We start from the raw sequence: 20717 nt of genomic DNA, 5'->3' as shown, positions 1-20717 counted from the left end.
GAGTTATTCATGAACGCGACTTTGGTCGTTTAAATTCCTTGAATATGTAGCGTTGAATATTTTTACTAAACATTTTTTTAAAGGGAACTTCCTTAAAATTTCTTTACCGGTAAATTGCCTCAAATATCCCTACAACCTTATCCTATCCTGAAAAATACAATGCTGAAAACCGCATCAAAACGTTTCAGCCAAACGCAAGATAATCGCGCATAAATATACATATATACAAGTCAAACTGAGAACCTCCCGTTTTTCAAAGTCGTTAAAAAAGTTGTATCAATAATAATGTATTATCTATGAGTGTATTATATTATAAAGCAATTGTACACCTTTACTTCTGGACTTCCAATTAAAAAAATATTTAGGTCACTTTTCAGGTTCCTTTATTGCTACGAGTACAATGCTACATTCTGGTTTCGATTCACAATTAATTACAACAATACGACAAAGGCAAGCTTTTACCTCGCCAGTCGATCAACGAGAAATGCCCGAATGAAGAATTAATTATAAACGTAATAAAACGAACTCATAGGTATGTTCAGGAGCTGCGGACTACCTAGCGGGTTTCCCGTGGCTCCGACTCGAAAAGCAGGAGCAGGAACGGGGTGATTTTTATATAGTCAGTAAGAGTCTGACACTCCCTCTCGCCTTCCCAAGGCGCGAGAAGTCATTAGATGATTTTCCTCCTCAATAAAAATGCTATATTCACTAAATTGCCGTTATTCTGAAAGAATGTCCGTATGATTTAAGTAAATGGATGAAATAAAGTAAATACACATTTCAATTTGAGAACAAAACGTAAGGTTTCCCTATATTTAAGTTTAATTTTACCAAGTAATCTCAAAATGGTTATTATGTGTGGGATTTTCCAAGTATTATTGATCTAAATTGATATTTATAGAAACATTGTACCTAAGTACAATGGTGGCCACATGCGCCTGATCACCAGTAAGTTAATGTTTACATGCACACTTAGCCCCGCCCCTTGACTTTAAATTGACGAATTAAGCGGGGTGGTGAGCGGTCCCGCCGCCGGCGCAGGTAGCCGAACAACATAAAACGCACCACTGACTAAGAGATTACACCTGTCGCTTCACGAAGGTGCGACGTTATCGCTTTTCTAGATGATACATTCATGAGGTATGGCTTAATGTTTTGCTGTATTCAAGCAATAAGATTTTAAATGTTCAGGCGGATTTGTCCTCTATTGTACCTTTAATTATATTTTCAATACCTTAAAATAGTACCTACACATTTAACTGTGTAGGTTTGAAGTCTGCAATTGTACTACGTAGGTATGTAAGTATTATTTTGTAATACTTCATAATGAAGTATGTATGTGTGAGTAGTATCGTAATTACCGTGTATTGTATGCTATACCTACATGGCAATTAATTAGTAGTTAGAATTTTTAATGTAAAGTACAAATATAGCTTAGATTGTTTATATGTTAATTAGGTAACGAATATAATTATGTCGGCATCTTACAATAAATTAATTAAGTTAATTACTTTATCGTGCATCGTGGTGGCCCAGAGGTTGAGCGACGAGGATGCCAAAGGCAAGTACCAACATGACTTATTCTTGCTTTGTAATACAATTGAAAACCAATCCATCAAACGCCTCATTCCAACCCTATCAGCATGCAACAGTTAACTCTAACGTTTAAACCATTGTTTACTAGCCACTGCAACTAGAAGCCTAACAACTAATTACTTTGAGAATGGAGAATCAATACCAATTGAGAGGCAGAACAATACAATTCACTTCGCTTCACCATTAAGGCTATAATGCATTGAGAAGCAACATCACTACATTCCAATAGGCCTTAATAGAACAAGCTAGTCAATTGTAGTTGACAATGAAACATGTGCGTGCGATTAATTATCCTATTGCCAACTGTTGCTAGTGGCCAAATTGGATTACAAATCTCCGTAGGCAGTATTGGTCATTTGACTCAATTACTTAGCTGACAGGGAAATGGTAATTGCTTCTGTTATATTTTCAGATGCAGATTTTACTCATAGGAAGTACTCCTACGTGATGTACCGATGAATAAAATAGTTAACAAAAGTGTCAATTGCTTTGGATTCATTTCAATTTGAACTTCTCCACACTCCACCATAAATTATATTTTAGTAGCTAATGTTTAAAAGTCTTTGAATAGGGTAATATATATCAGTTAGATATTTTTAAGTATTTAACTGAAAGATTAATTAGATTTTCAATTTAGATACCCTGTCTACTAACTTAGTCGCAGTACTAAATACATTGCGGAATAAAAAAATAATAACAATAAAATAAAAAAAACAAGAAACTCACCTATGTAACATGTAGATAAAGTTGAAGAGACAATTGAGAGACGCCATCATCAGATCAGCGAAGGAAAGGTTCACGAGGAAGTAGTTGGTGACCGTCCGCATGCGGCGATGTGCTGTTGACAAAAACTACAACTTAACATCGAATAAATAAACAGGTATATAAATGTACTTATTTTATGTAGAAACATCAAGAATCTTATCCAAAACCAGCGAGGTATATTCACGATTTTTTTTAAGTCATTGTGTTTTTTAATAGTCGTTGCAACCAAATTTAACTGTCGCAGTTACAGACTTTTATTAATTACTTAAACTATTCCTTAGTAACGATTTTGTTCCCAAAACAATTGCTAATGGGTAAATTGGGTTCAGTAACCATTAATTGACTCTGCATATAGCGGTTAGCTTTCATTCTTAACATTTATGTAAATTAAAAAAAAAACACTCTGAACCAATTTATTTACTCAAAGACCTAGCTAATGCAATAACAACACCCTTTGATACAACTTAGAACGAAAGAAAAAAAAAACAAAAAGCCTCCTTTTACTCATCTTACAACTTGTTAGATGTACGATGAAAGGATTGTGACTTCTAAAGAAAACTATTATATTAGAGAAATCTGTCAAGAAACACGAACAAGATAATTCATCTTTTTATCACCAACTAAGGGTGCTTTTCCACCAAAGACGTACTATTTAGCTATGCTACTGAACTAGAACGAAACTGTGAAACTATGTAACCGTTATTATTGATATTAAGCTATGTAGCTGTGCGAGAAAGTTGCGCAGCTCGAGTATGCAATGTATCGATAGTAGTGAATCATTCATAGCACACATCCATAGAACTTTCCATATAAAAAACATAGCTTATCTGAGCCCGTTTTCACCAGTCCTAAGCTATGTGTACCAATGAATATGATTAGTGGAAGCCAAACGTATCTACAGCAACGTAGCATATATATATATATATATATATATATATATATATGTATATATATATATATATCTCTTGTGGAAAAGCGCCCTAAACGTCTATAGTTAAAGACAAAAGCCAGTAAAACTTTTTACTTAGAAAAGGAGATTTTATTCATGAAATTAATTTAGATATTTTTAGCCTACTAATAAATTAAAAATGTAAAAGTAATTTTATTTTTAAGACCTGCCTAATTAGAGAGGGAGGAATTTTTCACGTTCAATTTTCATAAATTTGTTTAACTAATAAGTTAGTGTATAATTAGGTCTTACTAAATTCATCCTCCAATCATGTCAATCTCATTTCATAAAAAATATGTCATAATTTTAGGGTCATCCTTCTGTCTGGTACCATAATCTGCCAATGTATTTTAATAATGGGATTTCGATTAGATTTAGACTTCAGCCATGATCGGCTCACTGCAGGGCAAACGCCTCCCTCCACAGAGAGGAGTGAAAGAAGGGTTTCTTTCACTCCTCTCTGTTTAAAGCTTTTTGTGGTTTACATTATTTAGTTAATTTTTAATTTAGTTATTGTTAATAATTAGTACCAGTATTATTGTTATGTCAATTAATTTCGAAACCAACTGTGAAATCTAAATAAAAAAGTTCTAAGGACTCTACTTCTGTCTAATATTATAAATATGAAAGTTTGTTTGTTGAGATGTCCATCACGCTGAACCTACAGAATGGATTTAGACGAAATGTAATATACAGACAGAATATGAGTTGAATTGGGTGATAGGCATTTTTTTACCACGAAAACACGGACGAAGCCGCTGGCAGAAGCTAGTACCCATATAAATTATGTTTATTTTCACGACGAATATGAAAGCATTTTATCTCAGATATTACAATACATGAGGCCTTCAATTCCGGATATTTTGGTTCCTCTTTACCAGCTGGTTGTAAATCTCTTTATCCTCTAAAAAGAGCCTCCATGTACATACACAAATCCCTATTTTCCATATACACACACAATATGTGATTTACGTCACAAACACCATCTACAGGTATTGATTGATGATCTTTTACCCTCTTCTCGCGTAGAAATAGAGCTACTTAACTGAAAACCTTACAAGCTTATAAAAATCCAATGTAATGGAAAGAAATCCGTAACCTATGGCATATTTGATAGGACTTGTTTTGCGTATTGAAACAAAAGGATATTTCATCCAATATAGCTTATATAACACAAGAAACAAAAAGGGACCTAAAATAGTTCCTTGGGGAACTCCAGGCATAGATTTCTTGTGCTATTTTCGCTGGAAATATTTTCTTAGTAGATTTTGTCACTCAATCCCTATTTGGTATTCTATATTCATCATATTACGTGATTTTATTTATTGATTTTCTCTTTAGCGTGTCTCTACACACTAACGTACATTACCTTGTCACTACATAGTATAAAATAAAGTCGCTTTCTCTGTCCCTATGTCCTCTTGTATGCTTAAATCTTTAAAACTACGCAACGGAACGCAATTTTAATGCGGGTTTTTTATAGATAGAGGGAGTCAAGAGGAAGGTTTTAATGTATAATATATATTATTGTACCCATACGAAGTTGGGGCGGGTCACTAGTATAAAAAATATTATTATTCTAAAAAATACTACTAAACTTAATGGTCTAAAAAAGTGTTGTTACGCCACTTCAGCGGGGAAACAAATTGTATATTTTGTTACCACAAAGCCCATATTTCCGTCAAGAACCCTCAGCTCATTGTTAAACTAATGACGTCTGCTATTTTGGGAAACCGAATTCATTATTCATATTTCCATTGTTAAAAGTTTTCTTTAAACTATTTTATAATGTAGTAAGACTCAGATGAATGAAAAAAAAATATAAAAGGATGAAAACTTCATTGATATGGAAAATAACGAAGAAGAAAATAAGAGTGCTTTTCCACCAGAGATGTGCTATGTAGCTATGAGAGGAAGAATATGGGATCATGAAGGAAACCATCTATAGCACGCAACTTTCCATATAAAACATAGCTTATCTGACTCTGATTCTACCAGTGCTAAGTTATGTATACCAATAAATATGATTAGTGGAAACCAAACGCATCCACTACGACGTAGCATAGCACATCCCTGATGGAACTGTATGTAATATTCTCAAAAACAAATATCGAAAGTTTAATGTATACTAAATATTATGTCCCACAAAAATGTATGACAGATTTAAATCAGTATACGAGTACCACAAGAAAGCCTAAAATTCAATTGAGAAAACGTTGCGTGGTCGCATGTAGTTACACTAATGAGGTCTGCTATTTCGGAAAACGAAAAAATCCGAATTTATTATTAAACCGAAATCAAAAGAAGACTGTCGGCCTATCATCACGCACAACAATATTTTACTCGGTAAATTACAGTTAAATACACATTTTGGACAAATATGTATTTATACTTTTGCTACTTTTTACGGTTAACTCGCGTGCTGACATTGAAATTACCCAACCTAGCTGTGGGTTTTCATTGAGTCGTAAAAAATAGGTCAGGTCTTTTTACATGGAAAGTAATATCAATCTATATATTATTTGGCTTGATGGCTGTAAATAGATACTATATAGATTCGAAAACGAAGCCTAAAGTCTAGCAAAACGAATAATGTTTTATATACGTTTATAGTCCTAGTCTTGTGTACATTATGTTTACTTAAATTGCTTCAGAAATCATGATCTAAAATAATAAAGGATAAAACTAAATAACCGCGGATACCTGATAGCCCAGATTTATGCCTTGTATTATACCATATACCATATTTTAATATGGTACCATGTACCATATTTTAATATGGTATATTTATCTTTTCAAATGCAAATCGCTTCCAACCGATCCTGTCCGACCTATCTGGAAGTCATCGGGGAATGATCTTTTCAGATTTTCTTATTGCGCGTATTAGTTAATTGTAACTAATAAAATGTATATTTTCTTTTTGTTAAACAATAATAAATGCTTCGAAAACATTGATGGAATCACTCAACGTGTGTAATGAAATTTCCAATAAAGATAGACGTAATACATACTACAAGTTAGTGAAAGCTAATAAAACCTGAGACCGCCATCAATAATCATTACAATAACTTCCAATTGACCCTTAATGTCTACTCATAATTCTTTTGTTATCCTTTTATCCGTAATATGAGTACAAACATACGCTTCGACGTTTGACCTTGACTGAACTAAATCCGCGCTATCGTTCGCATACTCAACTTTATGAAGAGAAATTTCTGTAAATAAATTCGGATTTTGCTCCGTTTTTCGTCGGTTTATGTAATGTTTAATAGAGCCACGTTTTCGCAATTGCGGAGACCAACTTTTACTCTAAAAGGCACACTAATAAAAACGGGTTTTCTACGGCAGAATCACTTTACCCGAGTTAAAGTTTTTAACGTCATTATTTTTAGTAGTGTAGGTCTTTTTGTTTGATCGTAAAAGGTACGTACTAGTTTTTGCCAGATTTCTTGATAGATAGACTGTCTCGTTGATGGAGTAGTCAAGTCCTGGGTCGGGTAAAGTATTGCTGGGGTTTCGATAAATCGAAAAAACCCCAGTAATACTTTGCACGGAGTCTGGAACCGTGCCCTATTACGTGTCCTATTACATAGGACTTGACACAAATGGTGAAAAATGGGTGTAATAGAGGCTTTACGTGCCGTAATAATTATGCACCTCTGCCTACCCCGTCGGGGATAAAAGGCGTGACGTTGTATGTATATATATCATGATAGATAGTGTCTTTTAATACGATTATTTTTTTCGCACAATAAAAAGAAGATTTACCTCAACACTCATCTAAATAAAAAATAATTCAAGTGAGAAATCATGTCACTCTCTTAAGTTCTGAGCGTGCATCTGACATTTAATTAATCATTCAAAGAAAAAGGAACGTAATTTTTTATATTCAAGAAAATAATAATGTTCAAACCACTTTCTACTTTTGTTGTATAGGATTTGTGAAAATGTTTTTTTCATTTTTAATGGACAATTTGTTACTATGCCAAATTATTTTCTTTTGGCAACGAAACTACGTTACAATCCACAAGGTATTATTATTTTGTTGTAACTATCTCACTGCATGATAATGGCTTTTTGCTCAGAGGATAGCTGAACACTGATTACCAGAGGAGAGCCATGCTTCGGCACGAATGAGCCGGCTAGACCGCAGCGATATCACCGACGTGAAACAACGCTTGCTTTGTGTTTTGTTGTCTGAGTAAGGTTACCGGAGGCCCAATTACCCCCCTTCCCAATCCCCAATTTTCCAACAACCCTTAAACTCCTAACCCCCAAAAGGCCAGCAACACACTTGTACTGGTATCGCCTCGGGTGTTTCAAGTGTCCATGGGCGGTGGTGGTTGCTTACCATCAGACGATCCGTCTGTTCGTTTACAGGCTTATTCGATAAAGAAAAAAACATACTTATACATTCTTGATACTAGTATGCATGAATATCCCACCTGTCACAATCCAGATGACAATGACATTCCCTCCAATAGCCACAGCCAGCATGGCGGTGAAGAGACACACCCAGGAGTTGTGTGCCCACGTCGGCATGGTGGTGGATGATGGAGTGGCCGTGGTCTTCGGGACCAGGATGGTGGCAGCGCCTAGTATGCTGCGGTTGAAGTCCATGTTCCATGTATACACAACCTGTAAAAATATGAAGAAGTTGGTTGTTTGAAGTTGTCATGCTCACTCAATGGTCTCTTTAGTAGAGGCACGGGCCTTGGATCGCTCAATTCCCTACAATATGGTTGAGCTGGGCAGTGCTGGTGTATGTGTCTTTTGCTTTGACGTTCAAAAGTGCCTTTGGGGTTTATTTGAAATAAATAATTTGGACTTTGACTTTTAGTATTTGATTAGAGGTTCTAAAAAACTGTTTGTAATTGTTATAAAAAGTCAATTTTTAAAATAATTTCACGGAAAAGTAAATGCTTTTTGCCGGTGTTGTCTAATAAGTCCCTTGCCATAGTTTGCCTATTGTTAAACACTAAGGTTTCTGTTATTAATTGAATAAACCAAAAACTCCAAATTAATTATTTGCTTAACCAAAGGAACAATCTTAGATAAACCTATGCTAGTTAATCATGATTGCGACTACAAGACCAAGCGAAATATTTTATGCTTTCTCATTTTAAACTATAATACTTTATGCCACCAATTAACAGCAAAATTCCCAGACACCAAAAGTGCCACAAATTTGAATAGCAATAAACTTCAGCATTTCAGCAAAATCTTCTCGCTCCACTTAATTAACACTTCGGATGCACTTAAGCGCATACAATTTACTTCAAACTTTTTAAATAATTGAAGATCTCAAGATGACATTTATCGAGAAACTGTGAGTAGTTAAAAAAATGTACTGGTTTAATTTAAAGTCTGTTGCATCTGTTTTTGAGTTTCATGAAATTACTTTAGTAGCAAAAATCCAAAGAGATTTTCCCTTTATACTGAATTCGCAACTTAACAAGTTTTAGTCGAGTATTTAATAGACTTAAATGTTTTATTAATTGGTAACATTATAATATCTTAGAAATGTGTTTTCAGTGTTGCTTCTGTATAAAATTTTCTATTTTATTTCACAAGAAATTACTAATTGTAAATCCTAAAAACGAAGCCTCAATTATCCGGTGCGATGCGATCCTAACCCTCTAAAAACAAAACAAAATAAGATCACATGCAACTTAAACAAAAACAAAACAAGATTGCATTCGAACAAAAGTTGTCCAAAGTCCCACTTTGACACTCTACAATAGAAACACATCGAGCAGTACACAACCAGTTTATTCGGCTCTCTTTGTATGATTTGTCCCCACATTGCACGGTCAGTTTATACTGGTTTTATAAAACTCGATATGTATCTACATTCATATATTGGCTATGACACGGACTCCCGAATACAATATATCAAAAGGAATCAATATAGACATCGTGACCACACAATTTGGAACTCCGACACGACACTGAATGTAGATTCGTAATGACATTTCATAACTTTTGACGTTGTACACCAAAGGATATGTGTTGTGTTGTGTTGTGTTATGTTGTGTGTTATTTCCGCACTACTGACGTTTGGGTTAAATTGGATTTTGAAATTGGGATTATATACGTTTCTGAATGTGTATTGTGTATTTTTCAATCCTGTTTTTATATCTAAGTACAAACATATAATATGTATTATAGAATAAAATATCACCATATTGAAATTATATGTAATTAAGTCAATCAGTAAGTTAGTTTTAGTCATTTAAAGTTACCTCTATGCCTTTTGTCAAACATTTGACATGATCGTACTTTTACATAATTTGTACCCAAACTTTTGATGATGACAATTATACCGATATCCATCAAATTTATTATTAAAATCGGTGACCTCAAATATTTGAGGAAGACATCAAATTAGGAAATTTCTCTGAAAAATAAATATTTATTCGGACAAATTATCTTTTAAATTTCGTTTACTTCCCTATAATGAGGTTTTTGAATTAACTTATTAAGGTATATTACGTAAATACAAATTGGGTTTTCATAATTTCCGGTTACCTTGTTGGTCAAGTAATAGCTTAGACATCTATTCATTTAGAAATTTCTGTCTTAACAATGCCACTCAAATTTTAACTTAAATAAACATGAATTATAATAGTACATAATTATTATTATCCTCCACCTATATTGTTACGTAAAATAAAAACAGATTGGCAGAGTTAGGTCTTCCTTACTAAAAACCACCCCGTCCCTACTCCTGCTTTTCGAGCTGAAGCACCGGTAACCTGCTAGGCAGTCAACAGCTCCGGGTCAGCATTAGCCCTATTGGGCCCCATCTATGGTGGTTTGATGGCTCTTTGAGGTGCGCGCGGAACACGAAGCGCCGTACGTATATCGTCTTGATAATATATAAATTCATTGCTTTGATAACAGGAAATATACAAATGAAATGATGTCTTTGATCATAGCTCTACAATATATGTATAATATAGAATCCGCATTAAGTTTGTCTGTCAGAGATCCTTCATTTGGGATTAGCTTAATCGAGTCAGCTTTGAGGGATTTTGATTTTGAACACGTCATATTATCCATTGACATGACTTATGCAAGCTTACCCTCTTGTATAAGATCGTACAGTCTTCATAATACATAGCACAAGTATATAGCATGAAGATCACATATATGACTTATAAATTAAAAATTTAAAAAACCCCCGACATAAAAACTTAATTTCCCTTTAAAAAGTAAAAAATAATAAAAGAAACTTCATCTTAAAGTACCTAAGAATGTACGAAAAATACGTCGCGTTGGGGGACCGCATTCATTCATACGAAAAAAACTAAATTGAAATCACTGCATCCGTTCGGGAGTTATGATGCCACAGACAGACAGACAGACAGACAGACAGACAGACAGACAGACAGACAGACAGACAGACAGACAGACAGACACGTCAAACTTATAACACCCCTCTTTTTGCGTCGGGGGTTAAAAATGAAACTACAAGTAGTATTCGTCCACATAAGTATAAAACCACTAAATATTTCCACGAAAACTGAAAATTCTAAAAGTGAACTTTTCAAACAAAATAATTAATTAAATAAATCAAGCATTCAATACTGTGAACAGCTCCATGTACCTTCACCACAGAAGAGCAGTAATTTTGTAGGTTTTCTAGGAATGTTACGGATACGCGGCGTATTTGTTAAGAGTATTCAAGGTAGCTCAAAAAGTATTATGCATTTTTAGGCTTATCTTCTGGGCCTTTAAATTCACTCATTAGAGCTTCTCCCATTCGGTATAGTGACAATCAGTATACTCAAATAATGTTAAAGATTCAACAAAACGCCAAAATATCGGTACAAACAAAGTCACAATATTGTTGTCAATAATGAAATCGTTCAAGACGTATATGACTTCATATAGATTGGTAACGCAAAAACAAATAGCAATACTAGTACAACACTGCTACTTTCTACATTCCCAATAACATTTTATTGCGAAACATTTAAATGAAAATGTGCTATCTACGAAAAATCCAGTCATATGTAATTCGCAGCTCTGTCGGTGTTTATCGGGCAGTAAATGCTACGGGCTGAGCCAGATATGCATTGACGGGAAAATATCCAACGATATCGCAATTGATGACTGCATTTGAGTGATTGTGTGGTTGAATATCAAAGACTATTTCTGCCTTTTTGTGAAATTAGTATTGAATGAAATATTTCATTGAAAAGTTGATCACTTAAATAGCCCCTAAGAAAGTGTTTTCTAAAGTCTACGTGGCAAATGTTTTTTTATGATATAAGCCGGCAAACGAGCAGGCGGATCACCTGATGATAAGGAGTTTAAGAGTTGTTGGGATATCGGGGATTGGGAAGATTAGGAATGTGGGGGAGGGTAATTGGAGCTCCGTTAACCTTACTCATACAACAAAACACAACACATACAAACGCACGCGTTTTTTCACGTCGGTTTTCTGTGAGGCCGTGGTATCACTCCGTTGGAGACGGTCCATTCGCGCCAAAGCATGGCTCTCCCACACTTGTAAATATAATCTATTTTGCCATCAGATTAAATAATAAATTATTATGAAGGCGAATTGAAGTAGTCCAGACTACTTCAGTGGCCAAGTGGTCATAAAAGAAAGTACCTCCCGAAGTGACTTAGGTAAATGATATTGAATTTTCTTAGCTTGAAATCTTAGAGCAAGGAGTATGAAATTGGGTACTAAATATTTTACTATCATATAATTTCGACCCGGATTTCTCTCTCTATTTTTCTGCCATATTTCGTATTAATCGTATTTTTACAATACCAAAAAAATATTTATATTCTATTCTTATATTACATGAAAAATCTTTTATTTCTTTTAAAAATCTCCACTCAAAACTAGAAGTATAAAAAAAATGGAAACATCTTTAAACGAATATTCTTCGAAATTTTAAATTGGAATCGAACTCCAAATTGGAGTGTATAAAATCAGATCTGTCAATATTTGCATCAATCTTCATTTTAAATTCAAACTGTATTCGAGCCACAGATTAAGGAATAAAGATTTGAACCAGATCAAAAGGTTATGGATGAAACAATGACATAACATAGCGTCGGTTTTGTTTTATTTCACTGTAAGTATAATGTAGCTAGTAAAATACATTATATTAACACGAACCACCATAAAAGAAGAAAGAATTCAATTACAAACCAGCACTGAATAGACTCCAAAACCATTGGATCAATTTAACACGCACCCTCTTAGTAACTTTTTTAACTAAGTAACTACTTAACCAAAACTACCTTTATTTTGATACAGGATGTCTCTTCCAGGGTTTGGATAAAGGACTTGGTAACACTTTTAAATTCCAGACGGACATAGTACCAATCGAAGAGCTATTCTTCTATATACCATCTAGAATTTCAGACTGAAAATATCAAAGTTGGACTGAATGGTTATACTTTGCTCCACTCAGACATCAAACTATTTTCACACATTGCTCGATATCTGACAGTTGGGAATTTCAAAATTGGACCGAGTTTGCCAGACGTCTGAAACTGAAGACTTAGACAGTTTCACCTGGGATCATAACATCTAGGTACTAAGCTAAAGAACATAGTTTACTTTACATTACTTTCTGAACAATTTATAGACCTTTGTATTTTCCTCAAAAAAAAAAAATATAGTAGCAAATGTAGATCTAACACTAGAAACAAATGAAGAAAACGAGAAACGACTTTTAAAATAAATACTTGGACACAGCAAACGTGTTAGCATTTTAGTTTAAAGAACCGTTTTATATTCAGTACCCTTAGTAAGAGTTTGCTTTACGTTAAACGAAAACGAGACGACAGAGCGCGTTCGGCGCTGTGATTGGTCATTGTGAATGAACCAACCAATCAGTGCTCTTAGTATGTGTTTGCTTTACGTTTAAAGTAATCGAAACGAGAGCGCGTTTGACGCTTTGATTGGTTGGTTTATTTTAGCCGGTCAATCAAGGGTACAGAACGCCGAACGCGCTATCGTTAAACGTAACACAAACTCGTACTAAGTCCTCAGTTGGGGCATTAAATAGCAACCTGTCCGACCAGCACAGGTGGACGGAACGATATTAGCTACCGTTTTAAAATGTACAAATACTTTCTCTACAGTAAGACAAATGGGACAGATGTCAGAAGTCCTCTGCAAAGGCACCCAATCGTGCATATGTGAATATGTGATTAAGTGATTTTTGTAATATGTGAGTTTTTCCTGAATGGATATGATAAGGTCTAGGATCTACGATCTATTATCCGATATTAAGTGATTTTTGTAATTCCTTGTAATTCCAATTTTCCTGAATAGATATATATCGAGCTGCGCGACTTCTCAGTCGTTTCACAGCTACATAGCTTAATATCAGTGGTAACGGTCACATAGTTTCAGCTAAGCTATTTACACCTTCATATCATAGCTACATAGCACATCTCTGGTGGCAAAGCAACCTAAATCGCAACTTACGTAGTACTCTTTATTACGAAACTTAAAACTAAAATCATTTCGAGTTCCTTTTGTTAATTCAAGTAAGTAACCTTTATAGCTTTAGCAATTACAATATATTTGTTAATTCAGTGAACTAGACAGTCTTTACTTTGTTCTGTAAGATAATCTTACAGTCTTAGACTAAATCTGTTTAGCCCACAAAGCTTTACACACTAATTTCTGTAATAGAAATGGTTAAAGTTACATTTGTATTCTGGACTGACTGACTGGACTTCAGATTTTCTGGACCATTTTATGATAAAATAATTACGCAACGTCTATTGTATCTCTTAGAATAATCAGAAGACTGTTAGATAAGACTGAATTACAATATATAGGTTTCCTACAGTATAAAGTAGATTATTTTAGATGTCAGTGTCAAATAAAAAAAATAAACTTTTCTACTGAGCTAGTTTCAAAACACAATATTTCAATGTTCATTCCCTAACAAAATGCTAAAGAATATTTGCAAACATATTTCAACGTTTCACTTCTGTATTTATTTTAGCTTTAACTTTCCTAGAAGATAGAATAGAAACAATGCTATTGTTTCTTTGGATCTTTTCAATAATACGCGTCGCGAGTTCGATTTCGATTCCGCTCCAAATAATAATTTGAATGACCTAGAAACTTGACATATACAATACATACCTACACATACATATTAAGGTATAAATATATAACATTTTGACTTCGACATTTGAGATTTTATTGGCTTAGATTCTCGGTTCTCCTATAATCAGGATTAAACCATAACATGATTTCTAAGGTACTCATTAGACCCAAAAAAGCTAAAAGTGGCCACCCACCTAATCAACATTGAGTAACCAAATCTAACTCATTACCAGTTAATGAATCTTGAGTACCTACTTCGTTATTGTTCTCCTCAAATTGTTTATTAAACAAACCTCTCATTAACATAATCTAATCACGAAAAAACAACAAAAAGACGTCTTCAAACTAAGTTTCGTATTTACCTTTCGTTAATTTTGCTTTGATTCGCCTGAAGGAATCTTCAAACATCGTGAACTTTGGATTACAATGCTTTATAAAAAACAACACAAAAAGCAACACTACAGATATACAGCAGAATGTATTTAATTAAAATACCAAAGGGTCAATTTTGAATAAAAGAATATGGAACGGTATTAATTACAATCGGAAAGTTCGAAACACGTTTTAGACAGTGGTGTAATTACATAGTGGCTAGTCAGCAAAATGCTACGGGACCCCAGCCGAAAAGAGCGCCCGTCAAGAAGTTTGTACCTAAACTTCTCTGTTTTAATAAGCAAAGGGGGTGTCCCATTTGATGAATTTGCCAAGAGCCTCTATCAGTTTTGGCACTGATTTTAGTTCACGTGGACCAAACTTATAAACTTGCATAAATCGGTCACGTGGTCAGATAGAACAAATTTTATTACTTAGCAGATGCCTTCATGTTTTTTGTAACATTGCCTCACTAGAATTGTGTCCTGTGTCGTGGGTGAGTTTACCAACCTACAAGTCCACATGCACATGACGCCCTGTAACAAAAATTTTCACATCACATAAAGAGTTGCTCCGTGAGGGAATCGACCCCGCTACGCCACGTTGCACCGCAAATTATCATTCAGGAATTTTGGAACATCCTGCACATACATACATACTACACAAGGAATATAAAGCATTTACTCCCTCTTATCTTACGTCTAAAGTACGTGTTTACATAGTCATGTCTTAAAACATTATCTTTGATCCCTAGGTTTATCCAGCTCGCAAAACCAAGAGATAATAATTATAATTATGTAAAATCTTCCACGTAATATTAATTTAATAACGTAACACGGAACTTAACTTAATAATATTTTATACGAGTACATAGTCTTACATAATTTTGCTCAAAGGCTCATGAAAATGTTATAATTTTATGAGCCCATTATTTAAAACATTCCTTTTTTTCAACTCACTAAATGGCATCACTTGTCTATGACAACTTTACTGTATTCCTTGTTGTCATTTGTGGATCTCAGTTGTCTAAATAAAACTTTAAACTTATGATCAATAAAATTCAAAAATATAAAAATGATTATGTTAAACGTAGAGAGAAATTATAGCCATTCTATCGAAAACTAACTGGAGGAAAAGTATATAAATCATCCAAGGAATTGGTTTTGAAACCCTTGGCTTACGGATGACGCAAACACTTCCAAACTTAGCCGAAACGGAAATTGATTTGCCACCTTAATCATGACATTGCCTCTAAACCAATCAGATTAACAAAAAAAAGTAAATAACAACCTTAAAAAAATATTGCTTAGTACTTCTTTTAAAAATAATGTTTTATACATCCATCTTAGGAGGCTGGCGTTGGGCGGATGGATTAAGGTCCTGATGCTGAAGGCAGTGCTCCTCGAAACGGTACGTATTGTGAGGAGGTTCCTGTCTCTGGAGCCCTAACCTCCGGTAGCTTGGACCATGGTCCCGCTACTGGTCGGCTACTATTTTTATATTTTTAAATGATATTTTGTTTTTTATTTTTATATAATGTTTAAAAATATTATTTTAGAGTGATTTAAATAAATATATGGAAAATGTTTTATACATTTTCCGGCTTTTTAGTCCAATTTGAAATTTGACAAATTAAACCGAGGAACACACATGGCATTTTGCCAGAAAACTACTAATGGAACGGGTATCTGAAATGTTCGCTCATTAAAAATTTCTGACAACTCTCTTAAAGTTGTACTTTAAGACTTGCCAAACACTACTAGAAAATTCTAAAACATTTGCTCTTCAACTATTATAAATAATATTTGTTGTAGAAGCACTTATTTAGAATAGATCCCAAGTTTTCAGTTCGATTAAAAGTTTGGTGTAAAGTAATCATACTAATTCTAGATAATTCGTTACAGAATTTTCTGTCTATAAGTAAATTATTTTAACTCTAACTTTTCACAATTAAACATTCATAATTTACTAAGAGAATTTCAATAGTAAAATTTACTTAGTTTTTTTAATATTCTGCATACTATATACTGTAAATATTTCAAAAATAATTATCATGATCGTCAAAAGCATACCTATAAGTTGTCATCTACTGCTAATAAATAACCTCAGTTATTGCTCCTTCTCATGGTCCCATATCTCTTTAGTAACTGAAAGCTTAATATCTAGCAAGAATTCCTGGATCAAGCAAAGTAATTTGAAACACTAACTAAGTCTTAGATACGACCCTTTCACGAAACCCTTATCTAATCTGCAAATTGGTGTTCTTAGTACAAATGTGAAGCGTTGATTACGTACTTGTAAACTTGTAAACACAACCACGACATAATAGCAATCTTAATATAAAGCAACGTAGGTACATATTTGAATTAAAAATAATTGAACTATTGAATGTTTCATTAATTTTATTATAAATTATCGGCTTACTCACGTAATGTTTTGACGAGGAACTCGACTTTCGCGTTGCCGCGGAATGCTGCTCATGAATATGAGCCTCTAGCATGGCTTGAAACTAGTCGAGTTCCTCGTCAATTACGTGAGTAAGCCGATAACATAATAATTAATTTAGTATGTCTCACGAAAGTTACAATAAAATTATTGAATGTGTCCTTTGTTCCACTACGTCTTGTTCATATCGATTTTTAAACTACAATATTATAAATATAAGTAGGCCTGCATCCATTAACCTATGTTATCGATTTGTCGTACATTGGGTGTCACATGCATATTCGAAGAGCATTTCATCGGAATACGTCGTCGTTAACTTGCTTACATTACGTCATTCATGCTAATAATAACCCTTTTCTTTAATTATTAAGGGACTTGAATACGTAAGTTTACTTTAAGTATAAAACGACGTCATATATTTTAATTCCTAAAGGAGGTAAAGGTGCGCATTTTGATTATAAAATTCGCGTTTCACCAATTATTTTATGATTTTGATATACCCAATAGGAATCATCCTGTACTTTTACTGAGAAATTTTCGAAAAATCGAACTTAGGACTCCTAGCTAGACAGTCACAATTGACCAAACAACAACAAGTCCTATTTATTAACTAGGAAAATTTGCGCTCTATTTTACATAATCATATCAACAGCCATACATAGTGGTGATTACATAGTATTCTAGCATAAATAATAACTTTAAAACTTACTTCCACGTCTCTAGATTCAGAGAACTGATTGAAGTCGTGTGTCGCGTAGAACTTTTGTCTTTCCAAACTAATGTTGTACATAATATCCATTCTGCACTGTATATACACACTCCATAGTTAAAATCACTGTTTCACTGATTGAACACTGAAATATATTAACAAACTACCCAATATTGTTTCCTTAGAAATACACATTTCACGTCGAGACTGTTATTTCTGAAGGTACCTGAAACAATTTAGAAAATATTTGTTAGTTCGAGCGTTTTCAAGATAGTTTGTTTTGCTAAAACATATTGTTGTTTATAAAATTTGGTTTATTCATCAGGTATTTTTACCGACTTCAAAAAAAGAGGAGGTCCTGTGTTCGGATGTTTGTTTTTTTTTATTTGTTTACAGTTAATTTTGGATTCAGAAGGACGAAAGTAAAGAAACTAAAAAAAAAGACGTAGACTAATATAACATAGTATTAATAGTACTAGTAGTCTAGATAAGTGGGTATATTCACGATCAATGTCAAATTAAAGTCTTCAAACTTAAACTCAATTATAATATTAATTAATTAGACATAAAGTAGTTTTGGAAAGGAACATTATAAATGTCTGTCTGTTATTTAATTTCAATTAAGTTTATACTATTCTTATTCATGTCTAGAATGTTAAATTTTCTTCAAGATCTCTTAAGAAAATCTGAAGGTTAGTTGGGCGCTTTAATCTTTTTGAAAAGAAAATTGTATTTTATTATAAAACTGTTTTATTTATTGAATAGGTGGCAAACTACATGACACATCAACTGATAGTTAATAAATAGAACAACCTTCTGTCTTCCGTCTGCTCTCCCATGTAATAAAGTCCATTGATTGAGCTGTGATGTCATGAATACCAGAAATGAAATAAAGAGAAAACATGCAGGCAAACAACAAATTCAATTTTTATTTCACAATATTCATAGAGTGGCGATGACGAGTGACAGGTGACAAAGGTCGCACATAGGCGATCGACGAACAAATCAACGGATGACGTCATAAATCCTACATTGCACGTATGAACTTTACATGCGAATAAACATGGATAGAAAATCCCAACGAACAACAATTGGGCAGAAAACCCGCCAGACACGATCACCTCACCTAGTGAACGATCCTCCTTTTCTTAAGAATTACTCACTGTTCCCTAAAATAGACTTCAGGACACGTGTGTTGTTATTATTATTTCAACTTAATAATATACTAGCAATAATAGTCCTATTAAACAAACAGTTATTATTTCCAAGTTTCCCTTTCATTGTTAAAGCTAATGTCCCATTATTAAAGCCATTAAACTGTTTTACCTATAACTTGTTTGAGTGGGCGAACGCGCGCAATGAGTAATTGGCCGTGAGTTCAATTCCTAGGTGGAATAAAGCATTATTGTGTTTTTCTGTGTTTTGTAATATTTGAGTAGTAACAGAGTACCTGAAATTGTATCTGATGAATGACAGCAAGTTTACCCTCTATTACATAGGCTCATAACATGACGGTCAAAAATTAATTATTATGTAACATTACGAAAAATAGCACTGTTGACGTGATGGCTGGGCAACCGGTTACCGTGCAACGGGTACGTGTTCGATTCCCACATGGAACAACTCTTTGTGTGATCCACAAATTGTTGATCCGAATCTGGGTGTCATGTGGACGACGACATAGGAGGAAATTTTAGTTTGGGCCAAGGTTAAAAAAAAAACAAGAAATGCTCAAACCCATCTGGGGATAAAAAGGTACAATGTCATATACGCAATTTTGACCCTATCTCACAATCTATCCCTAGTCAAAATCTAAAATACAAGTCATTATTTTTGAAACTCTATTCTTTGCTATAATTTTTGCCATTTCCATACAAGTCTTTAGTAAATACTGAAATGAAATAGAATATTAAGTCACAAGGCTGTGTTTTACCGTATATTGCAATGTAATTTCTAGACCGAGCGCGGGTCGTCTGTAATTTGTGTTTACATAATAATATACGTTAGTACTTAAGTTACATGTTTTAGTGTTCACGTGGGGAAGTACTATTAAGTAAATGTTAGTAAATTATATTCAATTTAAGTTAACATGTAAAAAGTGAAGGACTTTTCAAGTGAAAACATTTTCGTAAATATGATCAAATATTTACAAGAAGTGGTTGAGTTTTTATGTTCCACGGACTTTTCAGATGTAACCATAACTTTTTTTTATAATTACTACAAAAATATGTATACAAGAGCGTCATCTCATTTAAAATTTACATAAAAACACAGTACAATACTGTAATTTATGAACAAAGTTACTACGACTGTCATTACTACGACCTACACTGCTACGCGCTACGCCGCTACGAGCTACGGTACTACGCGCTACGAAACCACAACGTTCTCTGTAACTTCCTTCTTACGTCATGTTATGGTTCATAAAGATTCTATTTTAAAACAAAATCTTGTGACGTAACTTATACAGCTGTGACAACACAGGCCTTAGAATTACAACATTATTTAAGGCGAGGGTTAAATATACACGCTTTTTGTATCCCTCTAAATGTCGAAGGTCTGAACTTGACCCCTGAAAGGCCTATCCTTTATTGATATTGGGCATGGCTCGATAGATAAGGCAATATAATCTTTATTCTGAGTCTATTTTAGGTTTTTATTGCATTGTAAGTATTTTAGCTTAGCCGATTGAAAGCGGTCGTAAGTAAATCTTGTTTCAACTTTTGGATTCTGCCATGTATTCATTTTAATACATGTGTATTTACAAAATGTATGGT

At 33.8% G+C, this 20717-nt stretch overlaps 1 protein-coding gene across 4 annotated transcripts in view; it reads right to left on the bottom strand.

Annotated features, from left to right (window-relative positions):
- Positions 1-20717, bottom strand: part of LOC118268412 (tachykinin-like peptides receptor 86C) — a 99258-nt gene that overhangs the window by 56713 nt on the left and 21828 nt on the right. For all 4 annotated transcript variants that reach the window (XM_050706616.1, XM_050706617.1, XM_050706614.1 and 1 more), the window contains exons 2-4: positions 17941-18166; positions 7756-7948; positions 2323-2434 (exon numbers count right to left, since the gene is read on the bottom strand). In XM_050706616.1, coding sequence (XP_050562573.1) covers positions 2323-2434; positions 7756-7948; positions 17941-18030 — 395 coding nt within the window. In that variant the 5' untranslated portion in view covers positions 18031-18166. The remainder of the gene's footprint in view (positions 1-2322; positions 2435-7755; positions 7949-17940; positions 18167-20717) is intronic.

Source organism: Spodoptera frugiperda, chromosome 29 (assembly GCF_023101765.2).
Source record: "Spodoptera frugiperda isolate SF20-4 chromosome 29, AGI-APGP_CSIRO_Sfru_2.0, whole genome shotgun sequence".
NCBI classification, from domain to species: Eukaryota; Metazoa; Arthropoda; class Insecta; order Lepidoptera; family Noctuidae; genus Spodoptera; species Spodoptera frugiperda.
Note: the sequence above shows the minus strand (reverse complement) of the source record. Positions and strands in the feature narration are given on the sequence as shown.